The 25,392-nt window shown below is 38.8% G+C and overlaps 1 protein-coding gene across 8 annotated transcripts in view; it reads right to left on the bottom strand.

The window, feature by feature from the left end:
• SLC8A3 (solute carrier family 8 member A3) overlaps nucleotides 1–25,392 on the bottom strand; it is a 221,091-nt gene that overhangs the window by 20,182 nt on the left and 175,517 nt on the right. For 4 of the 8 annotated variants that reach the window (XM_072629259.1, XM_072629258.1, XM_072629257.1 and 1 more), the window contains exon 3: nucleotides 2,801–2,904. In XM_072629259.1, coding sequence (XP_072485360.1) covers nucleotides 2,801–2,904 — 104 coding nt within the window. Of the gene's footprint in view, nucleotides 1–1,989; nucleotides 2,107–2,800; nucleotides 2,905–5,250; nucleotides 5,358–25,392 lie in introns of all 8 variants that reach the window. The other 4 variants (XM_072629254.1, XM_072629256.1, XM_072629253.1 and 1 more) reach the window with 2 other exon arrangements.

Genomic DNA, 25,392 nt, shown 5'->3' on the forward strand with positions numbered 1-25,392 from the left:
GAGGGGGAGGGGGACATTTAAAGTTCATCCAATTGCGCCATTTTGAATACTTTATGACCTTCACTTCAAACACACACACCTAAACTACTGTGATAATGAAAAACATCTCTTGTATTTTCGCCTCAAAATTTTAGAATAGCAGAGAACTCTGGAATTTAGGGTTTGCTGGTTAGTTTGCCACTGAGACTCAAAAAGGAGGCTTGTCCCTTTTTTACTTCTTTTAAATACAAGTACTAGATGAAACCTAAGAAACAAGAAACCAGGCCCTCAGACAACAGAATAGAAAGTAAAGAAATTGCCTTGAACCTTCGTTGTGAGGTAGATGGGTTTTCTGAATTCCTTTGTCTTTCTGGTATCCTGGCCACTGTAGCACAGCAAGGTTCATGTTTATCCTTGCATCAGAATTCTAGACACTTTTCTGTTCCCAACTCCTCTAACCAAATTAGCCACTCTGAGAAATTTGCCTTCTGGAATTAAAGTTCTTTAAACCAAGAGGAAAGATGCTAACAAGAGATCAGTGATGCTTTCAACAGCATCACTGTTTATTTTCTTATGGGATGGGTCTTATGGTAAGTTTGACTCAGAATACTGACCCCCTTCCTGTTATTGAGGTGGAGAGGAAAGAAGGAACAGAAAAAAGGATTGGTTGATCTGATGAAGGGAAAGAACAGTAAAACACATCCTTGCTTCTTTCCACTCTAAGCTGTTGCCAAACCCCATCACCATCTTCTTGCCAACCGTCTGACAAGAATTGTTGAGACATTTTCATTTTTACCTATGCAGTTTTGACTGTGAAAGCAGAGGGAAGCAGCTTCCAAGGGCCTTAGGGCTGAAGATGTACCATATCTTAAGATAAACTTCCATTCTGGAGGTTGGGGGAGGGGAGTGGCAGTCCTTCTGGTAACCATGGTGTTTCCATGACAATCCTGGGGTAAAGTGCCCAAGGGAACAGTCAGCTAGGGCAGTATCCTCACCACTGAGAAACTTTTTTTTGGAAGAAAGGAAGGATCCTGTACAGTCTTGGATGGGAAGCAATAGAAAGGAGGATTTCTCCACACTCTGGTTTTTCTTCTTTTTGATGGGATTGTTAGGTCAAGTTAAGAACAACAGCTCAAGGGACAGGGATGAGGAAGGGTAGAATTGAACGTGGAAGCTGGCTAGGGAATACAGGCTTTGGATCACCAACTGTGTATAAAATCTAAAGATACAAAGTGCTGTTAAGGTTCCTTGATCTTCTTGGAAGGAGGAAGATACCATTCAATATCAATAACACTCTTTTGTTTTAGGACAATAGAATCCTTCCATAATGATCGACCCTTCCTTGACTAGGAACATATTTCCTGTTGTTTCATTGTCCAGTGAGGCTCACCAAACCTTATCATTCATAAAGAAGAACATAAGCAGGTGCCTGCACCTACCTGGACTATTTCCAAAATGAAACTATACCCAGTGTCCTGGAGTTTGTGCGTTCTGCCATTCCCTTATCATTTTAATCTCTCCCCAGATTTCCAAAACAGTGATCTCTAATAGTCCCCCCTGCCTGTCACAAAAGCCAGGACTCCTCACATCTGATACATAGTCTCATCTTCTTGGTGTCGGTGGGGCAGCAGTAGTACTTGACTGGCTCACCAGCTCATTAGCAAAAATCCTATTTTCCTCAGCAGGAGTGGTAGAGGGAGGAGTATGGAAACTGGAAATACCTTTCAGCAGTCTCCATTTGCCTGCTCTACAGGCAAAGGCAGAATTAAAAGTTATAATGCCCATATCTTCCTCCCCATCTAGAAAGCACCTCCTTTGGGTTAAGAAAGATTAAGCCATCTCCAATTTCCATTAGACCTTGCTAAGAGATCCAACATATATGAAATTTCCATGCTTTTGTCATATCTGGATCTTGTATTATGTTGGGAAGGTAGTGAATCAGGGGGACATAGCTTTATCACCAAGGGGACACTGCTTTATCCCCAAAATAAACAGTAAGTATTGAGATACCATCTGGTAGTTGGAAAAATAGCTGGGCACAGGCAGCTGGGGATTCTGGATTCCTAGCTACCTTCTTTTCATGGTGTCCAGCAGGTAGCATCTTTATTCTTTGCCTTGTTTCATCATCTATGAAACAGAGGCAAGCAGGCAAACTTACCTCAATCCAAGGAAGAGGGAACATGTGGTCAGCCTGCTGAGCACTCAATTGAGGGGGTGGAATGTAGCAAAAAAAATAAAAAAGCCCATCAAAGCATCCTCATAGCAAACCCAGAGAGAGCTGGGTTATTCCTTTCTTCTCCCACCCCCACCCCCAGCCCAGCCCAGCCCAGACCTAGTTCCAAAGAACTCATGAGCAGCATTCAATCCAGGCTAGTGGGTGAGGGGGTGGGGAGAGAGGGAGGACAGACATGCATAACATCCCTTTCTTTTTCTTCTCTTTCCCACCCACCAAGAAGTTTGCATGAGAAGAGATTGAGGAGTGGGGGAAGGGAGGGAGGAATGCATCATCAGAAACACAAAGGAAAGAAAACTAAAGGGGGAGGGGGATTAATCCTAAATTGGGGCTGCTGCAGCTGCACAGAAGGTGGAAAGGAGGACTGGAAATCAGCTAAGGCTACAAAGGCAGAGATGATACCGAAACAGGGTGAGAGCGAGAATACAGGACAAGTAAAGAATAAAAAAAAGTCCATTGGTCTAAAAGAGGAAGGAGGAGAAGGGAGGAAAAAGGGGAGAAAAAATAGAGCTATTTCATTCGCTTGTTTTTTTTTTTTAATTTTTCATTTTTAAAAATTTCTTTCTTTCTCTTTAAAGAATCTCACACCTGATATTCCACGTTCCATCCATTTCGGTTCACCAAGGGCAATGAAGAAATTCTCTTGCCTTTCGTATTCCTCCTCATCTACTATTTTAACCCTTACGGTTTTCCTGTAGGGACAACAAGAGAGAGAGTGTGTATAGTGGGTTGGTTGGCTGGTCTCCTGGAGTGCATTCTGCAATATAGTACCCGTTGCTCTCATCACATGCAACCCCATCCCGCCACGGCCATTGGCAGGATTATGGTGGTTTTTGGTGGTGGTGGTGGTTCTGGTTTTTTGTAGATTTGGGGGTTTTTGGTTGTCATTCTAAAAGTAATCATATTCATTGCCCTCTGTTTTTCTTAGCATCTCAGTTGTAATGCTTACAGGTGAGTGGGGAAGGGAGTTGGAGGAGGCTAGAATGACAGGGAGGAGGGGAGAGGGAGGAAAAGGGTAGGAGAAGACAGGGAGAAGATTTAGTCCCTGCTGATGGTTAGTGGGAGGTATCTTTCTGCCACACACACTCCATCTGGTATCACATGGTATTGATGGCACTCTGTCAGCTGACTGTCTGCCAACATTGGCTAATATAGCCAAGGTGATAATTTACCTCCCATGAGCCTAATACCCATCTTTCAGGAAAGCTCTAAATATAAGGGAAATAGAGAGCTAGAGAAAGAGAGAGGGAGAGAAAAGCAACCCTTCCTATACTGTCTCTGGCTCGAACATGGCTGATTATAGACTATGCCTTTTTTTCCTCTTTCAGAGCTTTGTTGGGAGAAAAGACATGTCAAAGGTGCCCTTCCACAATTGCAGCAGGCACATCATTTAAAAGTTTCCTCTAAAACAAAATTATGTAAATTGAATCCTAAATGCCCTTTAGTTTATATAATTATGTATAATATGTACTATATAATTATATTAATATAAGTGGTGCTGTGTCCCAAAGTTGGCTTCACTACATGTCACAATTAATCACCATGAGAAAAAAATACCTCCAGTGCCTAACACAACATCTAGCACGTAGCAAATGTCTAGTAATTGCTTGTTGACTTGGCTTATCTTGATACAGACACAGGAGGATGATAGTTTTCTGTCTCTGAGTAGCTCAACAAAATACAGTTTCTTTAAAAAAAGAAAAGGAAAGGAAAAGCCAGAGGTAGGAATTTTCTGTGACTATAACTACTATAAACCTACTGGCACACAACTAGGCAGCCTCCATTGTACTACTGTTCCTTTAAAACACACACATACATACATACATACACACACACATACACACAACATACAGAAGCAGCCACATCCTCATAGTTATTTTTAGCTGCTGGAATTGGACTGAGGCTGAAATGGCCCTGAGGGCTGAGAGGACTTGAACATTTCCTAAGCCTGAATCTTTAGATAGTGTCTGATGAATTGGTTTCCTACCTCATTTCAGCGAAATTTTGTAGGTTTGCTTTTTTGTTGTAAGGATCACTTGTTCTACACCAGTGCCAGCAATCTAGGCATCTATGGTTCTGATGGTTTCCTGCAAACCTGTGCTCAGCTACCTGGGATGCTTGTTTGTTTATGGGTTTATGTTGCATGTATTTCTAGGTATTTTCCCTTTAGATCAAGGGTTCTTAACCAAGTGACCATGAACTTGTTTATTTTTTTAAAATATGGATAACTATATTTCAGGATTATTTATTAATTTAATGTTTCTATTTCCACTCTATTTTCTTCATTTAAAAACATTATTCCAGAGATTTTACCTATTTCCAAAGAACTCCTTAGTAACATTTATTTAATCCAAGCTAGTGAGTGAGACAGTGGGGAAAAAGGGAGGATAGATCTGTATAGCGTCCCTTTCTTTTCCTTCTTTTTCCCAATCATCAAGGAATTTGTTTGAAAAGAGGCTGAGGAATGAGAAAATGAGAGGAGGTATCATCAAATTGCCAAATGGATCAATACCACAAAACAAACAAACAAACAAACAAAAAACAATGGTTAAGAACCATTGTTTTTAGGTTATAAACTCTTTGAGAGCAGACACCATACATACAATTTTCTCTGGAGTCAAGTTATTTTGTGCCCTCCATGAAATGTTTCTTTCCTGGTTACCAGCTATCTGGGGGCAGAGTAGGAGAAAGCCTCCAATGTAATACTGATCAGAATCTTTTCTTACTACTTTCCTCTCTGTTTTCTCTGTCTCTCTCCTTTTCTTTCTCTCTATACCCATTCCTTTGGTCCCACCCTGATTCCACAAATAAAGCAAATGCCACTGAAGAGATCCCTTATGGGTACCATGTGACAGGTTGACATGTGTGTGGCAGTGTTAAGGACTGAGCAGAGAAACAGAGAGAGAGAGAACAGGAAGGGAGACTAAAAGAGGAACAGGGACAGTGGATAGCAAGAGTGAGAAGATAAGAGGAGGAAAAAAAGAGGAGAAAGAAGAAGAAAGAGTGTTAATGTTAGTGTGGAGGACAGGGTACTACACCTTTCTGTAAACTCATATCCACCATGCGGGGCCCCATCAGTTCAATGAAGTAATTCTTGTTTTTCTCATACTCCTCATCATCAATTACCTTGATGTGAATTGTTTTGCTGTGAATGGAAAAAAAGTATCATAAGCAGGCAGAAGTGGGGCAGGCTAACCAGGGAAGGAGAGGGCAAGAATTTTTTTTTTTTTTTAAAAAAAAAAAGGAAGAAAGAAAGGGAAAAAAACTGAATGAGACCAGAAGATCAAAGTTAACTCAACCACCGTACAATTTCAAGTGGCCTGTGAAGATAGGCTGAGGACTCTCCTAAATCTAAACCTCAAAAGGAACCACTTACAGTTTCTATAAATCTCAAAGGGATCTATAAGAAATAGCCAGATCCTTGAGCCCAGAGAAACTACAATAGCTCCTCAGTTTCATATAGATAACTAAAATAGAGCATATTTGGTTAAAGCTTTATCTGAAATCTCTTTCTTGGAAAAGAAGGTAGGGTAGGAGTGGAAGATCAAGGGTTTATACACCAGATGTGTTTTGGGATCAATTAATTTGTCTTTAAAAATTATAAATTCCTTTCAGGCAAAAACTGCTTTGGGGTAGGGGTGGAGATACAGGCATGGGAAAAGAGGTAGGAAGACCCCTGTACCTCTACTGCCTAGCATAATCCCTTGTACATAGTAGATGTTTCACAAATATTTATTGAATTGTGAACTGTCCTCAAGACATCCAGGACTCTCCTATAGAGATGGATTACATTGTTAGTTTGGTAGGGTGGAATCATGTCCTCTCCATTTATTGAGGGATTGGGGTAATGGCTTTCAAGGACAATTTAAGAGCTCTATCATTCTGCTTATTGAAATGTGTACCCCCAAATTCTGATGTAATTTTGTTCCCCCATTATGTACAAGTGTCCTTTCTATTCTGTTTCTCTGTCCATTTTTTTAAAAATATGGATAAGTTTAATGGCTGATGTGGTTCAACTGTTCTGCTGAACTAAGATGTGCTAAGTCATTATATGGCTCTTAGCTGTCCATTTCCTGAACACTCACTACGTATTCTGTTTACCTAAAGCCAAATCTATAATCTTATCATTCTTAAAATGAAAAGTCAATGGTTACTACACCAAAAATAAACAAACAAACAAACAAAAAAACACCTTACAGTGAACAAAGAATTACACGTACTGACTAGCCAGCCTCTGGGCAGTTTCAGCCTGGGAAGAGGTCACAAATGGTGGTTTGCAAGCCCTCATTGACCATCACTTTGAGGACATATAGCCTTCCTACAAAGAAAAGAGTTGGTCTCTCAATCACTACTTGGGATTTGGTAGTGAGTCATCCTAAGGAAACTTTCTCTTTTTTTTTATTAAATCATAGAAGGTAAAGGATAATAAATCTGTAGAGCTTGAAGCAGTATTGGCTAGAAACAAGGACTTTAGTAATATGTATGTGATTCTGGCAGGAAGTATTCTCTCCACAGATGCAGATTGCAGCCTCTCTACGGTTTGGTTGATAGATAGGCTTCCAGAGCTGCTGTGATTGAAAAGTTGTGAGGCAGACAGCAAGTACATCAGTGGCTATTACTCTAAGTTTGATAGAACCAGCCAGAACTTTTTCTCCATTGGCATAGTGCTCAAGAAACCAATTTCACTTTCATGGCCTAATGAGGCATCATAGTAGGTCAATGGAGAAGAAACAGAAATCAAGACTGTTTCAAGACAGTCTTAAGAGAAGTCCATGGAAGAAAAAAAACCCAAATTATTGAGGAGAGCTGAGGAAATGCAAAAATTTCTGAGGATGATGTCATGAAAGGCAGTCATGATAAAATCCCCCTGGTGCCTTGTTCTAAGCCACAATGATACACTAAATAAAATATATGCCTGAAATAGTATGGTCTTTCTTAGGCTCTCTTCCGTTATGAGAAGAATTATGAAATCCAGCCTTCATCCCTGTAGAAAACAGAGATGAGAGATTGGGGATGAAATTGCAATGAAAGGCTTGTTAGGATTTAAGAAGAATGAGTTAGGGGTAGGGGATAAGCATTGATGTAGTGTTTACCATGTGGGAGGCACCCATGGTAAGTGCTTTTGTTTTACAAATATTATCTCATTTGAGTCTCACAAAACTCTGCAAGGTAAATGTTCTTATCTCAATTTATAGTTGAAGAAACTGAAGCAAACAGAGGTTAAGTCACTTGCCCAGGGTCATGCAGCTAGGAAATATCTGAAGCCATATTTAAGCTTAAGTCTTCTTGTCAACAGGCCCAGCACCACTGTGCCACCAACTGCCTCAAGTTTCCCAGCAAGGTCGTAAAATACCCTTATCCCCTCCTAAGGATCACTGAGATGCTTCTTACCCAGAGGCTTGCTAAATCACTTCCAACCACTAAATTCTATAACTAGTCCCCATTTTTGCTCAAAGACCCAAGTGAAGTCATATGGAACAAGTAGAAATCAATAAGAAACATATGGCTTCCCATGAGCTTTTACCCTACAATTAATTATAAATATCTTTATATAAAACAGACGTTATACCTATAATTGAGGCAAAAATAAATCTCAACCTGAACAGGAAACCTATCAGCACAAACTGAATACAATAGTTTCTTTGCTCCTAGACACTGTCACCTGAGAGACATGTCAGTCATGACATGCCAAATTCTATGTTTCTCAGAGAAGTGGTTACCATGTAATTCTTCCCAATTTCACAAACTAATACAAACAAATACACTATATTTCATAAACTTCTTCATGTCATTTCTAACCCTATAAACTCTCCTTCAGTCTCAAAGTTGAACTGAAATAAGGAAATTTGAAATTTGATGCAATCTACTATTTTGAGATCTTTCCCAATTCATCCAACATTCCCTCTTTCTCCTCCCATCTCCGTGGCCATTTACGCAATGTCCCTGGAGCCAAAGTATTCTAAGCAGTTGATCCTAAATTTAATCTGCACATTAAGAGCCAAGAGTGCTTTCAGAGGTTTCCAGTGCCTGCTCACACCTCCACTACAAGCCTTTCTGCTGAAGCCAATGCCAAACTATGAAGGGTTTTGATCCCAAGACCTGGCTGGGGGAAAAAGAGAAGCACCCATGACATAATAGCATCAGTAGCCAAGATGAGATTAAGTCAGTGCTTACCCATGTCGGCTGGGTCATCATTTAGCATATTCCTTTGTGCTGGGGACACACTACCTTTCAGTACTCTCTCATCATTGGGAGGACAAGGCCTTCCTTCAGTAGGGAAAACACTCCTGCTGTACTTCTGAAATTTACTCTCAAGAGTATATGAGTTAATTCCTGAAGATAATGTGGATGCTCATAGAACTACTTTACTCCACTTTGTCCCAGAGAGCAAAAGAATCAGGGAGGTAGATTTCAGCACACTATAAAGAAGAACAACTAAGAAAACAGAATCTCAGAATTGGAAGGTACCTCCAGTACAATTTGTACCAGAAGAGGAATCTCCCCTATGACTTACTAGCAAATGGGCATCCACTCTCCAATGAAAGATCTCCAGTGATAAGGGAGCTCACTACCCCATCCTACTTTTGGATATCACCAATCACTAAGATGTTTTTCCTTAAATCAAATCAAAATCTCCTCCTTTACAACTTTCACCAATAAAGGGAATGTTATTCCTAGGTCTCATCTCTGGAGTCATGCAGAAAAAAATAGCAACTATCACATCCCCTCCAATTCCCTTCAAGCTAAAATCCCCTATTTTACCCAACTGGCATTATTTTCAATCCTTTCACTATCCCAGTCATATCCTAATTCATCAAAAACTTTCCTAAAAAGTGAGCCCAGAATTGAGCATGTGAGGCTTAAAGTAAAACCAAATGAAAACGTATAATATTCTCATATTTAGTTGAGGAATTCAGTTGCTTAGTTGGAATGCAATAAAGTGTTGAAGCCTTAAGCCATAAAAATGACAAAATCAAGACTCAAACCTGTTTTATTATGTAAGGTTGCAAAAATAATGTATGCAACTGCTTTATAAACTTAAAAGTCTTATATAAATGTCAGCTATTGTTACTATTAACAGGTCTTTATAGTTTTGAGGTATTGAATTTGAGAGTAACCCAGAAGGCAGTGGAGAGGTACAAGGTGCGAGTTGGCTGCAACACTGCAAAAGAGAAGGGGGGCAGGAGAGTAAAGGAGGTTGTCAAAGGAATAGATGAGCAACAATGCCGATGGAGAGGTCACATGATGAAATGGAAGGCTATTGAATAGACCATTAAATAGGACATCATGACAGAAGACCTATATGCTCCACTAGCATCCTCAAAATTCAAGAGTCCTAAAAATCTGGGTAGATGCCCTGTGACAAGAGTATGGAAAGGCACGGACAAGAGCTGCATAAAATATACAGCAGCCCATCTCCTGACAGAGATAATATGGACACAAGATGCAGAATGAGATTGAATGTGACTTCTAACAGAAACTTGTTTTGTTTGTTCCAAGGGTTTGGCTTTTCAAGGGAGGAGAAGAGATAGAGATGGGAAAGAGAATGGAGGAAAAATAGAGTTCCCCCAAAAATGAGAAGAACAAAATTAAACCAGAAGGAATTACAGACAAGAAGATAGCTTTGAAAATTACATGGTGAATTTGTTACGTCTTTTAAAAGAAATCCAAATTCTACAAAACAGAAAATGACAGTCCCCCCCCCCCCCCTTCTATAGGGTGTATGGAAATAATGTAGCATTTGTTAGATTTTAATTTTAACAAAAGAAAGAAAGAAAAAAATAGATTGGCAGACAAAGATGATCTGTAATCTAAATTATTGGATACAATTCCCAAAATGGGGGACCACAGATCTGAATGAGTAAATAAGTGGCCATAAGTGATGGCCTCTTCTCTCTAAATAATAAAATACTGTGCATAACCTTGCAAATCCTCAAAACAAGTCCTACTTTATCTTGGTAAGTATTACCACTGGACATGTAGAACAATTTTCTCAAAACACATCGTTTTCGAAGTACAGCCTCAGGCCAATAATATTTCTCACTGTCTAAAGCTAAGTTGTCCAAAAATAGCATAAGTGATGTCATGAAATAGTGAGTTTCTCCATCACTGGAGACCAAATGACCCCTTGTCAGGGATGATGTAGATGGAAAATATGTTTCCCATGGAAATTGGGCCAGATGAACTCTGAGATCCTTTCCAACTCTAGGAATTTATGACGTTAAGAACCTCTATTTCTTGAACCTTGAAAGTTCATCCTTAAGAGAGGGATAACCAAACCCCCTACATCAAGGTGACATACTAACCCTTATGACTCCCATTTTTCAAAGTAACCTCCAAGGCTGGGCCTTGGGTCAGGCTTAATGACTTCTTCCCTTCTTCTAATTTCTACTGTATAACTCTTTACATTATCAAGAAAGGTTTACTAGTTCTAAATTTATCATTCTTTTCAGGTCAGCCAGAGCTCATAAATCTTCTTTATTCTGGCATCTAGTGATAAAGTATGGATAATGAACTATTGAGCTTTCCCTCTGGTGCTTTCTGAAATCTCAAACCCTAATCTACTATTTCTTCATCTAGACTTCACATTCTTGCTGATTAGGACCAATAACCCCCAACCATCCCTGAATTCAGATTTCAGGGTCTGGAAAATAGGGAAAGAGAGCTTTATTGTAGGCAAACATGTTGGCAGAACCACCTTAGTGGTTTCAGGTTCTCAAACTGGGTCTCCTTAGCTGTGCCTTGGGAGCCTCTGAAACTGACACTAATTGCTCTTGAGAATAAGTAGGGACATGAGGACCCCTGGAACTTTCTCAGAGGCATCTCTAACTTTGTATGAACTGATTTATATGTGAGATAGCTCCTTAAAATGTCAACATATAATACTAATAATACTTAACATTTATATGGTACCTACTATGTGCCACATACCATACTAAGTGCTTTTCTGTTATCTTACTTGATTCTCACAACAATCTTGTGAGCTATGTGCTATTATCATCTCCATCTTATAGATAAGGAAACTGAAACAGAGTTGACTTTCTCAGGGTCACATAGCTAATAAGTATCTGAGGTCAAATTTGAACTCAGAATTTCTTGACTCCAGGCCTGGCACTCTACCCACTGCACCACTCAGCCACCTAGATATAATAGATATCAAATGTCCTACTCATGAGATTTCATATTCCACTGTATCTGAGGTATTGAGCTCAATTCCATAAATATGTTAAATTTTTAAACTTTAAAAAAAGTGAAGCTTAACATTTTAATTAAAAATTAAAATTAATTTATAAGATAAAATAATTAAACTTTATATTTTAAAATTTCCCTTTTTATCATTATAAATATGACAAGTATCAACATTTTCCTCTACAAAGAAGGAAAAAGAGGACTGGATGTAAAACTATGATTCTCTGCTACTTTGAGGTTTTTGTGTATTTCAGATTTAACATGATAGTCTAAACACTGTCTTGCATATGTACGTACCCTTCTAAATTTTTCTCCTTTACTTATTTTTAAATGACTGATTGATATTTTTCTTTCTTTTCTTTCTTTTGTAGTATCATTATCACTCTCTATACCACCCCCCTACTCCTCCAAAAGTGTTCGTATCCTTTAACAAATCAGTTGGAGAAAAGTTCAAGTTCTTATATATTTGTTCAATTTCTTTTTCTAATGTTAGATTATTTAAATAATCTATTTCTGTCATTATTCTGTGGGTAGTTTTTTTTTAAATAAAAATCTATCCATTTCATTTAAATTACAAACTTTCAACTATATGCGATTGGGTAAAAACTTCTAATAACTTGGATTATGTCTTCCTTTCTTATAAAGTCTCCTTTTTCATTTCTAATATTGGAAATTTATTTTTTTCATCTCTTTATTTTTAACCTGATTAGGCAAGTTTATCTATTTCATTCATTCCTCCTCCCCCAAAAAGCTTCTAGTTTCAATTATCAATTCAATTTTATAGTTTTTAATTTTTTTATCTTTTTTTATTTTCAAAATTTCTATTTTTGTGTTCAGTTGGAGTTTTTATGCTTTTCTGGCTTTTCTTTTTTTTAGTTGCATATTCAACTTATTAATTTGCTGGGGTTTTTCTTAGTTGTTGAAAGTGGTTAGAGATAGAAATATTCCCCGAAGGACTACGTTGGCAGTATCCCAAAAGTATGTGGCTTCATTGCTGTCATTTTGTTGGATGAAATTATCCATTGTTTCTATGGCTTGTTCTTTGACCCACCAGTGCTTTAGGATTAAATTATTTAGTTTCCATTTAAGTTTGAATGTTTTCCTCAAATAATTAAATTAATTAAATTCTCTTGAGAATAGTTTTTATTGTGTGGTGGTCAGTAAATTATGTGAATATTTTTTTTTTATTTTCTGAATCTGTTTCTGATTTTTTGGTGTCTGTCATGTGGTCACTTTCAGTAGAGGTGGGCACCTCATCTCAAGAGAGACATGGATGAATTGGAGGATGTCTAGAGGGTGACCAGCACAGCGAGAAGTCTGAAAATCATAACATACTAGGAATGGAGCCACAGAGAAAAGAATACTAAGGGCAGACATGATAGTTATCTTCAAATGTTTTTAAGCTGCTATGCAGAAAAAGGAATGGACTTCTCTGTTATTTTTGAAGGTAGAATCAGTGGTTGGAAGTTACAAGGTGGCAGATTTTAACTTAACTAAGCTTCTAACATCTAGAGCTGTCTAATGAAATATGCCTTAGGAAGTAGTAAGCTCCTCTTCACTACATGCATGCAAGCAGATTATGGGTGACCATCTGTAAAGGATATTATGGAAAGCATTTCTACTTTTGGTAAAAAGTAGAATAGACAGCTTCTAAGATTCTCCACTTCAGTTCAAATATGCAGAGAGGAAGTTTGGGAATTTTGTTCTTGGCAGGAGGCAGAATCATAGATTAACTTTCCCTTATGAAACACTAATGATTATGTAAATGGATAAATAGCTTCAGCGGATCATAGCTTTAGAGCTGGAAAGAACCTTAAAGGTCAACCAATTCAACCCCCTCATTTTACAAATGAGGAAAAAGAGGCCTAGCCAGAGGTCGAGGCCTAGTCAGGGTTACTCAGTTCATAAGTAGAAAGCCAGCATTTGAATCCAGCTCCTCTGACTCCACTCCAACCAACTTTCCAATGTACCTTTTTCTCTAAAGCATTAAAAAGTGATAATATAATAAAAATAATGGTTTTCTTCTTCCCAAATGAACCTTTGAAGAAGGCCAAGGGAAATTGTATTGATAGTGCTTACCTAACTCTCTGATCATTCCTAGAGTTCCCATCAAGTTTTTTTTTAATCTAATCAAATGCTTTCATCAGGACATCGGATCTTTCTTCCCTCCTATTCTCCCCTAACTACAAAAGTATTCAGGAGAAAGAACAGCTGAGGCAGAAAAAACTAGATTTGCTCAAGAATGCTTTGTCCTCACTTGAGGACAAGTGGGCAGGGGAAGGGGAGGGAATAGGGAATATGCATTTCTGTAGAGCCTACTACGTTTCAGGCATTGTGCTAAGAACTTTATAAATACAATAAATAAACCTGGGAGGTAACTATTGTTACTATACTTATTGTACAGTCGAAGAAACTGAGGCAAAGAGAGGTTAAGTGACTTGCTATGGGTCACATAGCTAGTAAGTGTCTAAGACTGGATTTGAACTCTGGTCTTCATAACTCCAGAACCAGTACTGTCTCCACTGTGCCACTTGCCTGCCTAAGTGACCAGTGGTCATTGACTATAATGCTGACACACTCTCCACAGTAATTCTGCTAATGGGGCCAAAGTCTGGTCAGAAGCACATAGTAGGTACTTAATGAATATTGTTTGTAAAAAGGGAAAAGGACCTATTTGTACAAAAAATATTTATAGCAGCTCTTTTTGTAGTGACAAAGAATTGGAAATCAAGGGAATGCCCATCCATTGGGAAATGGCTGAACAAACAAGCGATGGTATATAATAGAATATTATTGTGCAATAAGAGATGACATGCAAGATGATTTCAGAAAAACTTGGAAAGATTTACATAAACTGATGCAAAGTGAAGTGAGCAGAACCAGAAGAATGTTGTACACAGTAATAGCAATATTATACGATGAAGAACTGACTTAGCTAGTCTCAGCAATACAATGATCCAAGACAATCCCAAAGAACTCATGATGAAACATGCTATCCACCTCCAGAGAAAGAACTGATATTTTCTGAATACAGACTGAAGAATGCTGTTTTTCACTTTCTTACTTTCATTCTTTTTTTAATTCAAGTCTTCTTGTACAAAATCACTAATATGGAAATGTTTTACATGATTGCACATATATAACCTATATCTGATTGCTTACCATGTCAGGGTGAAGGGGAATGGAGGGAGGGAGGGAGAAAAGGATAGAATTTAGAACTCAAAACATTTATTAAAATGTAAGAAAAAGTTTTAACATATAATTAGAGGAAAATAAAATGTATATTTTAAAAATAAATATTGTTTGTTTGATTGATCAGAAATAATCTTGAAGATACAATATTCTTCAGGTGGGATTACTATACAGTATAATCTAGTCAAGAAACTAATTGTTTCTACTGACAAGTCGCCATAATTGTTTGATATATTTACGGGATGCACACCTACAGAGACTTCATGTTTAGGTCACTTTCCACTCAATTCCTTCACATCAGAATATCCATAGTCATTTACAGGCAACACTGTTCACCATAGCTCATACTTGAATGGCCCTGGTTGTCCCTATGACTCAAAAGACAAATCATCTTAGGACCATGTATTTAGATACGGAAGGTACCTCAGAAGCAGGCCATCAAATCCAATCCTCTTATTTTACAAATAAGGAAACTGAGGCATGTGACTTGCAGGGTCAGACAACTAGTAAGAGTGATGTGAATGCAGGTCTTCCTCACTCTAACTCCAACTCTCTATCTGCCACGTCACCTAGCTATCACACTATCTCTTGTTAGTGTAACTTTTTATTTCTATGACGTAAGGGCAGAAGGAAAGTTTGGAGCAGTGTCTCCAATAAAAACCTGTGTTTTTCTGCTCTGGGACACAATAGCTGGGCAACACGGTCACAAATCATGAGAAGTATGAGAATAGCCTCTCTCAAAAAAGCTGTGAAGTTTGTATCTGCAGGAGTAAGCATCCTCTTGAGAGCAGTAATGACCTTAAGCGAAGCATGTCATGTCCTTGTTCAAAAATATCAAATGAAATTGTCATGCAGAGATCATACAAGGATAAGGGGACAAGCCCTGTGATTTCATTTGGTGCAGAGAGTTCCCCTCCCAACACAGGTCAGCACCTTCTCAACAACTTAGTCTTAGAGAGTCGAAATTCCTCAGCTTGCCATTCGTGACATTTTATAATCTGGGTCAACCTCTATCCATCCAACTTTCCCCTACACTTCTAAGTATATAGGGCAGCTAGGCAGCACAGTACATAGAGTGCCAGCCCTGGAATTAAGAGGACCTGAGTTCAAATCCAGTCTCAGATACTTACTAGCTGTGTGACCCTGGGCAAGTCACTTCACCCTGTTTGCCTCAGTTTCTTTATCTGTAAAATGAGCTGGAAAAGGAAATGGCAAACCACTCCAGTATCTTTGCCAAGCAAACCCCAAATGGGGGTCACAAAGAGTCAGCCATAACTAATGGACTAAACAACAACACAGTATATAAATCCCCCACTCCAGTCAGTCTGGTGGTCTCATTGTCCTCCACAAAGGTCATGGTCATTACTTGTTCTGTGCCTTTGGACTTGATATGCCATCTTCCTTCCATCCACCCAAAGCCTATCCATCCTTCAGGGTCAAGTTCAGGAACTATTTCTGCACAGTTTTCTTTGACTCCCACAACCCACAGTAATGTCTCTTGTCTATGAATTTTTAAGGTAGTGATTGTCTCTACCACTCATTTTTGCAAACAGTAGTAATCCAATATATGTTTGTTGAATTGAACCGATCATATACTGGACTACCTTGCAGTATCACTTGATGGCTTAATATTTTAACTTCCCAGATTGACTCTAAATTCCTTAAGGCTAAGAGTTGTGTCATATGCTTACACATTTCCCTTCAGCTTAATATTTAATAGCTAACATTGATATAGTGCTTACTATGTGCCAGGCACTGTGCTTAATGGCTCTCCTGTGTAGAAGACATTCCACTTATTACTCCTTCCAGCCTGTGGGACACCTATACAACAAAAACCACTCTAGTCTCTAGGAAAGTTTCTGAAGACAAAATCACTCCTGGGATTCATCAATCAAACATAGTCCTTTCAAAGTTATTCCTGGTTTTTATTCTCCATCATTGTCATAATAATTTTTTTTAATTGAACATCAGGGAAAAGGAAGAAGAGAGCTTTTCCTTACTAACCTATTGTGGCCAAATTACTTACAAACCCTACTGAGGAAAAATTGGGGGTTGTGGGGAAAAAAATAGATCTCCATTCGTGCTGCTCTGTGGTCAGAAGTGCTCTGACTGAGGGCACTGGGGTTAAAAGTAGAAGCTGCACATTAGGAACAAACTAGTTTTGGGAAATCTAGGATACCTTATAGAAGAGTTTCACTAAGATTCTTGCCTACTTATCCTCAAAGCAGTGAAAGTTTGAGGTTTCCAGATCATCAGAAGGGAAATGGATCCCTAGTCCTTGGGGCATAATTTTCCTATTTTATATAATCCATTCATTTCCCAGTCTTCTCAGAGAGGAAGATTTCCAACTTCCAGCTCTATCCCTCTCAATTTGTCCCTGGAACACTAGGCCAAGAGGAAAAAATTGGAGCCATTGATCTGGGAAAAAATGATTCCCAAACCTCAAAGTTGATAAATCTCCCTGATGGAAAGACAACGAGAATAATCTATAAAAAATCATTTTAGTTAACAATTTGTCTGCTACCAGCACAGCAGGGAACAACTGGCTGGTTATCTGATTAATTGCTTTGACAATGTTACATTTGTCTGTCTTACTTTCTCTGCTAGGGACCCTATTTTTTTTAAATGACTTGGATCCCAGTAGAGAGGAGAAATTTGTGTTGCTTTTCTGTTCAAACTGTCAGTTCTGATGCTTTAACCTCATTGTGCCTGAAATAAGGATAGAAGAAGCCAGGGCCTGATGACTCTGGTAAAATACAATTGAAGTCTTTCGGTTCTACAGTTGATATTCCTACAGTTTCCAGCTCATAGGTTTAAACAAGAAAAGGATCTTGGATCTAATCTAGACCAACCCCTTCATTTTATAGTAAAGAAAACTGAGGATCTAAGAAGTTATGTGACTTATCGAAGGTCACACAAGTAGTACAGAATAGAAATCTGAATCCTTTTACTACAAATCTGGAACTCTTTTCACTGCACCATATCAGTCTCCATATCCAGATACATAGCAGGGAGTTGGTAAAATCCTGTAATATATACCTAAGTCCTGAAAGTCTTCACTTAGGATCTTGGCTTCAGATCTTCTTCAGGTACACAGTGAATATTCAAAACCAGAGAGGAAGACCTTTCTCCTTACTTTTCCTAAGTTTCCCAAGTGGTCACATTCCTCTACATTCTGCAATCTCTGCTAATACCCAGGCTGGACCAAGTTGTTCTGGGAACCAGGGGGACTGGATTCTAGTCCCAGCCAAGCCATAGACAGACCAAATAACTTCTACTGAATCATTAAGCAGTGTCTGTTTTCCTTGTTCAGAGAGACAATCTCACTAGGATGTTGTGAAGAGGCATTACATTTTGACTATACCAGTGTATGTGTGTATACATATATACACACACAAAACTTATACATAAACATAAAGAGAGGGAAAAGGAGAGAGAGAGAGAGAGAGAGAAAGAGAGAGAGAGAGAGAGAGAGAGAGAGAGAGAGAGAGAGAGAGAATTTCCCCTAGGGAACATAAGTTCAAAACAAAAAAAGAAAGTAGTCCCTGTTCTCCAAGCTTACATTAAGTGATATGCTGGTAAATATTTAACAACTCAGCTCTACAGGAAAATAAAGTAAAAAAGACATATGTTTAAATTTAATCTCCATCATTATTTTCTCCATCACTTTCTTAAATCTAGAATTTTACATAATAAATCATTTTATTAAGAGGATTTGTTCTGCGAAGTTTGGATTCAGTCAAAGGGCTGCACTTGAGGACCTAGAGGGCTATATGTGGCCTCAAGGCCCTGGTAGACAACAACAAAATAATAAATCAAACCCTGATTTGTAGCATTTGTCAATTTCTGAAATGTTAGTGCTCACACTGAAAATTTAACAATCAGGTTCATTAGAGGTAGATCCAGCATATCCCTCTACTTTGAAGTATTTATCTTTGTCAAAGAAAGGATTCTGAAAATAAATGTTATTACTCAAAAGTACGTCTAAATGTCTTCAAGGGAAAGCTGCTTGGAGTTCCTCAATGCAGAATGAATGAATAGAACATTTATTATATACTAGGCACTATACCCAGTTCTGAGTATATAAATATAAGCAAACAAGATAGTCCCTGCCTGCAGGGAACTTACATTGGAACAAGGGAGTTTGTGGTCAGTAAGGAGTGTCAATTGAAAACATGTTTTCCCAGGAAATTTCGGTGTTGACATAAGCTATGGTTGGAAATGGAAGGAAGAGATGCATGGCATAGAGAAGGCCTGAAACTGGCATAGTAGGCTTAGGGCCAGACAATCTAAGGTGAAATTTCACCTTTTTAGAGCCCAGTAGAGCTACATAGGCCCTTACATAATATGGGTAGCTAGTGTACTTTGCTTCAATTATATAAATAGACTTGCCTTTTGATTATTCAGAAACTAGAAATTTCAGGCACAAACTGTGAGTTTCCACATTTTTAAAAAACTAATTTATGTTCTTCCATGCTCTCTCTCCCTCCCAAATAACTGTTTGATCCTCACCAGAAACTACAGCTGAAGTTTTCAACTCATCAGTTTCCCTGTCTAGTCATCCCCCCATCCCACCACTTAGCAAGCCCTATTTTGATTCCTGGCTACACTGCGTTAGAGGCCAGATACATCAACAACATTGATCAACAAATAATTTATTAAGCACCTATTATATTTCAAGTACTTTGGAACATACTGAGGAATCCAAGTGAAAAAGAATAAAATGCTTGGTCTTAAGGGAATTACATTTTAATGAGGTTCACATCAGGTCAGACCTCATAGGATCTCAAATTAATTCTCACTTTGTAAGAGAGTGGAGAAGTGGAGCAAGCAGCTCCTTAGGTGTCAATGACTTGGACCTGTCCTCCAGACAAATGGGACACCAAATCACTGAGTTCCTATATTTACTGTGTTCCTCAGGGGCCTTCTCCCAATACTGGCTATCCCTGGTGGCCCAGATCATTGCAAAGATCCTCCTATGATTGGAGAAATTGCTTGTGATCCTGTCTCTAGAGATTACCAACGTCCTAGGATCCCCTTTTATGGTTTCTAACACACTGGAAGACCTGAATGCACTTACATTCTAAAAACAGTGTGTCCTAGCCCTAGCTGCCTGTCCAACCCAGCACATTATGCAATACCTGGCACACGGTAGTCCTTTAATAAGGGCTTATTGATTTGATTCTTTGAAAACCTATCTATGTGCCTGACACTTGGTTCTACAAAACTGTGCATCCATGATCTGCTAAAGAACTTTCCCATTTGATCTTTCAGAAGTAATTCCCAGGCACACACATACAAATACATATATGGAGGTCAGCCAGGGACAGTGGAAGGAATGCTGGACTTGAGAGTTAGGAGACATCTGAGCTCAAGACAACTATTATATTTCCCCAAATTGCTCTCTTATCTGGGCTCACAGCTCTTTTGACCTCTCATAAGATATGATTTTAAGTGCCCTCCCCATAATAACTGACATTTATGTAGCTACCTTAAAGTTTGCACAGCACTCTTTGTACAGAATCTCATTGGAACCTGTGAGATGAGTGCTACACATATCATTTTTGCTTTTACAGATGAGAAAACTGAGGCTGAGAGAGAAGATGCACCTTGTTCTAGGGTCATAGAGCTAGTAAGTGTCTGAGGCAGGATTCCACCCAAAATCTTCCTGGCTCAGAGCCCAGGATCCAATTCACTACACCAGGCTGCCTATAATCCTAGTCACCCTTGTCAAGACACACTCCAGCTTGTCCTCGCCTATCTTTGATTCTAATTCCCTCTTAATTATACTAGTTCTACCCTTCTCAGTCTGAAAATCACTCTCCTTGTCAGAGAAGATAAAGGCAAAATAGCAGATGAATAGTTCTGCTTTCTCCCTGCCATCTGTTAACATTATAACATCTGCCCCAGGCAGTGGACCTCTCTCTACCTTCTTCTTCATCTTGCCCCAAATATAGCTTTAAAAGTCCTTTCTTGTTGTCTTTACCATCATTCACCAGCTTTAGCTCATTCTGGACTTTAACCTTCCTGACATGATTCTTACAAGGTAGTCTTTTTCACTCTACCTGCGTTATATTCCTCTGCTTCTATTTTTTTTTTTTTGTGGTAAGTGTTCTTTTAGAATCTGAGCTTATTAGAGCTCAGAAGACATGTTTATTTCTTTCAACACCTCCCATTTTGCTTTCTCATTAAGATCATTCTGATTATATCAGCTAAACATTGTTAATAAGAACCTCTCATCCCTTTGGATCCATCTCTTTCAGACCTTTTCTTTTGTATGAGTGTTCAAGCATGGAATTTGTGAGATTACTGAAATAGCCTTCTATCTGGCCTCCTTATTTCCATTCTCTTCCTATTCCAAATTACATTATTTTTGTTGTGTAGTCATTTCAGTTGAGTTCAACTCTTCATAACCCATTTGGAGTTTTCTTAACAAAGATGCAGGAGTGGTTTGCCATTTCTTTCTCCAGCTCATTTGACAGATGAGGAAACTGAGGCAGACAGGGTCACACAGCTAATAAGTGCCTGAGACCAGATTTGATCTCAGGAAGATGAGCCTTCCTGACTCCAGGCCAGCACTCTATCCACTAAGCCACCCAACGGCCTTAAAAATCACATTATGTATCTTCCTTAAACATGGATGCCATCATATCATTTCCCTCTTTGGAAACCTACAATATTTCCTTGTTTCTCAGTATAGCAAGGGATCAAAGCTGCCCTTCCTGATTCCAGACAAACATGTGGGAGTTTGGGGGTGGGTTTCCTGCCATATGTGACTTCACTGGTGAGGGGTTTGCGACAGGAAATGATGAAGAATCTCATAACTTGCTGCTGAACCAGAAAAATCGATGATTTACTAGATGTACAAAAGGGCTAAGCCTGCCCCTCCACTGCTTTCTTCTTTTATGACTGTGTTTCCTAAAAGACTGGCTTTGGATTCTATCCCAAGAGTCAAATAGGGGAGGGGAGGCTGGCCCATTCCCAACCCTGACCTCCAGGCATCTGCTAGCACAGGCTGGCTAAAGCTTATGTCCTGCCCATGTAAACTTGAGAACATATCTTTTGTATTTCCCCTCCCTAGTACATGACCAAACACCAACCTCAAGACAGATTTATGTAGGAAGTGAGCTTATAAATTTGAAAGGAGTGGAGATCTGTGAGTTTGACCATAGCAGTGTCTGTGGTTTTTGCATATCCACTGAGTCATCAACTTTTCTAGCTCAACAGTCAATTAGGGGTCCATTTATTATCCCATTGCAAACCCCTCACTGACGAATTATTCATGGTCAGATGCCAACCCCTAAGCACCCATATGGGGCAGCTAGGTAGCATAGAGGATAATGCCTGATCTGGAGTCAGGGACACTCATCCGCCTTAGTTCAAATCTGGCCTCAAACATGTCCCAGCTGTGTGACTATGGGCAAGTCACTTAAGTCTGCTTAACTCAGTTTCCTCATCTGTCAAATGTGCTGGAGAAGGAAATAGCAAATCACTCCAGTATCTTTGCCCAAGAAACCTCAAATGCATAGATGAAGAATTGGATGTGATTGAAACAATCAAACAATAACAAAACCAAGCACCCATACATTGGTTTCGCGAAATCAGGAAGGGCAGCTATGAGAATTTGTTACATTACTAAATCAAGTCTGATTCCCCTATCTGAATTCCAAAGTCCTCCATAATCTGGTTTCATGCTACCTGTCCAAACTTATTTCCCACTATGCCCCAATACAGACCTTCTACTTTAGTTAAATCAGCTTATTAACTGTCCTGTTTATATGTCACAGCTACTTACACCTCTATACCTCTGATGAAAGATGTCCTCTTCCTCTGGAACACTTTGCTCTGTCCCCTATACCTACTCAAACCCTATCTTTTCTTCTAGGGGCAGGGATCATATCTTAAATCTAATATCTCCAGCGCTTAGGTAGGTGGGTTCCTAGCCAAATGTCTGTCAATTATAATGAAGAGGAAGTTCAAGTTTATGTAATTTCCTTCAGCTTTTCTAGTTCTCATTGACCTTACCCATCTCTGAGTTCCTGTAACACTTAATAGTCTGTGCCATCCACTTTAGCACTAAATGATATATAGCCTTCTCTGTTGTTCTCTAATTGCTTCCTGTCTCTATGCCCTATCTTTCCTTTGGGTGCATTCCTTGAGGGCCAATAAAATCTATTACTTCTGATGTCTTGCCTACATTACCCAGCATGGTGTTGTGTATACAATAAGTACTTCAAGAGTACTGAGAGGAAAGAATCTAGGAGAAAAATTAGATTGATAGAAAAGAGACTGGTCATGCAACTCCAGAGCTCAGTAGGTTCAGAAGGCACCGGCAGCTTTCCATATCATTGATGGATACTACTCAATGTGATCTGTCATAAAGAGTTGAACAAGTGCAAGACAGTAAGGTAGATAAACAACAGTGAAGTTTTATTTAACATGGATGAAGTCATTTCCAAGAATCATCGAATCTCAAGAGTGAGAAAGAAGTTCCAAGGTTTGAAAATGGTCTTTGATAAATGATCATCCAGCTTCTACTCAAAGATAATCAGTGGTGGGTAACTGCTTACCTCTGGAGTCAGCTCATTTTGCTTTTGGACAGCTCTAACTATTCCAAAGATGGTTTTCTCCCTTCTATTACACTGAAATCAGTTTCTCTGCAATTTCTACCATTATTGGAAGCCTCTTGCGTATTTATTATCCTCTCCATCTATTTTAATTCCTTTGTATATTAGCCTTCAACAGTTCTAATGGGCCAAGTGCAGAGAGGGAATAGAAGACAGCAAAGCCTTCTTAAAGGAAGAAAAATGATTTTGATGTATGGAAGACTGCAATCAAGGTGAAAAGAAGGAAAAGTTCAGTTATTCCTTCCACACATGGAGGTAAGGGGGTACAGCACCCCCATGACCTGGAAAATCTGTGTAAAATTTTTTTGGCCCTCCCTTTGTACTAAAGAAGTTTGAATTTTTTCTTTTTCTTTTATGGGGTGTTTATAATACCATGTTGTAAAATTTGGGCTAAATATTTGGTCATAGATTCTGTGTCATCTGCTGGCCTTTGGGTGTCATCTGTGGTTTTTACAAAACTCTCCCCCAAATTCCCATTTCATTTCTTATGCCAAATGGTGATATATCAAAACCACAATGGGAAAAGTCATCAAGTGGAAGAAATAACTGTCTAAGGATATGCAGGAATGCCTCTTCTGTAGCGTGGTAAACCTATTGATGGGCAGCTAAGTGGCAAAGTGGATAGAGCATGGCACCTAGACTCAGGATGACCAGATTTCAAATCTGACCTCAGACACTCACTAACTATGTGACCCTGGGAAAGTCACTTAACCCTGTTTGCCTCAGTTCCCTCATCTGTAAAATGATCTGGAGAAGGGAATGGCAAAGTACTCCCATATCTTTGGTAAGAAAACCCTAAATGGGGTCACAAAGAGTCAGACACAACTGAAACAACTAAACAACAATAACAAACCTTGATTGCCCTGCAAATACAACTCCCCAATAATCAGAATTGGGTTGCTTTTTTTCCAAGAAAAAGTGAATTAACCAGAAGCCCCAAATATAGAACTACCATGACTAGCCCTGCCACTAGGAACCACAGATCTGATTACATATTCTATGCAACTCAGAAAAAAGGTCAGTGATGTATGTAAGACAGTAACATAAGCAGCAGTATCTTCAGATATAAAGGATGCTGACTGATCATTTGATACAAACACTACTTTCTTTCAAAACATTTTTCTCCCTGTCCAAATCTCAAGGAACTTTGTAGGGTTCTAGGGATGAATTCCCCACCTTATTCACTTAAAAGTAGGTTTTGTAGTTAAGAATATAGTGAAGCCTGAGAAATTACATGACTCACCAAAATTACTCTCACTACAGCTGACTTGATGACTTCATCTAAGACTCTTCTCAGAAGGGATCAGTTTAGTTCAGTGAGAAGAGTACTTGATTTAGCTTTAGAAGATATAGGTTCAAATTCTGACTGTCCCATGCTAACTATGTGATCTTGGGCAAATCATTTAACTTTTCTCAACTTCAGTGTCTCCATCTAAAATGTGAATAATCCTGATTTCATTACCTGCCTCACAAGGGCTGATGTGGGAAATCAAATGAGATAAATGATGGGAAGTAAATTTGCAAATACTATGCAAAATGTGAATTAGTGTTTCTCTCCAGGAAGGGGAGTCCCATAGAAATGTCAATCCTATTAGGTTTTTATTTTAATTGAATTTCTTTATTCTGAACTTAATAAACAACAAGTAAAATGGACATTTCCATGTACAAAGTAAAACAGAAGAAGAGGATTGCACATGAAACTATTAATCTCTATTATGCACAGCTTGCTTTTCCTTTTAAGTAATAATAAACTCAATACACAACTTTCAAAGCTTTTCTGTGCTTCCTTCTGGCTTTCTTTATGTTCTCTTCTGCGCATTTAAAATGCTTCAGTGACCCTCTTTTCTTGCTTTTCTTTAAAAAAAAAAACAGCAACTCTATCTCTAGCCTCCTCTCCCTCCCTACTTTCCCAATAAAAAAAAAAATCACCCTTAAAATGAATATGTATACTCAAGCAAGCAAATTGGATTTAAGTGAAGTGAGGCTGTGAAAAGTCATCAGCCTCCCTCCTGATGTCATTGGTCTTTTTTAAGAAAGGAGAATGAACAATACTGGAGCAAACCAAATTCCCAGATTGTCCATGTCCATGTCCATGATCCAGTTGGTCTTAAGTGGAACAACTTCTAATCAGACTGTCTCAGAGGTTTACGTGGAATCAGGAAGACCTGAATT

The sequence above is a fragment of the Notamacropus eugenii genome, chromosome 1 (genome assembly GCF_028372415.1).
Source record: "Notamacropus eugenii isolate mMacEug1 chromosome 1, mMacEug1.pri_v2, whole genome shotgun sequence".
NCBI classification, from domain to species: Eukaryota; Metazoa; Chordata; class Mammalia; order Diprotodontia; family Macropodidae; genus Notamacropus; species Notamacropus eugenii.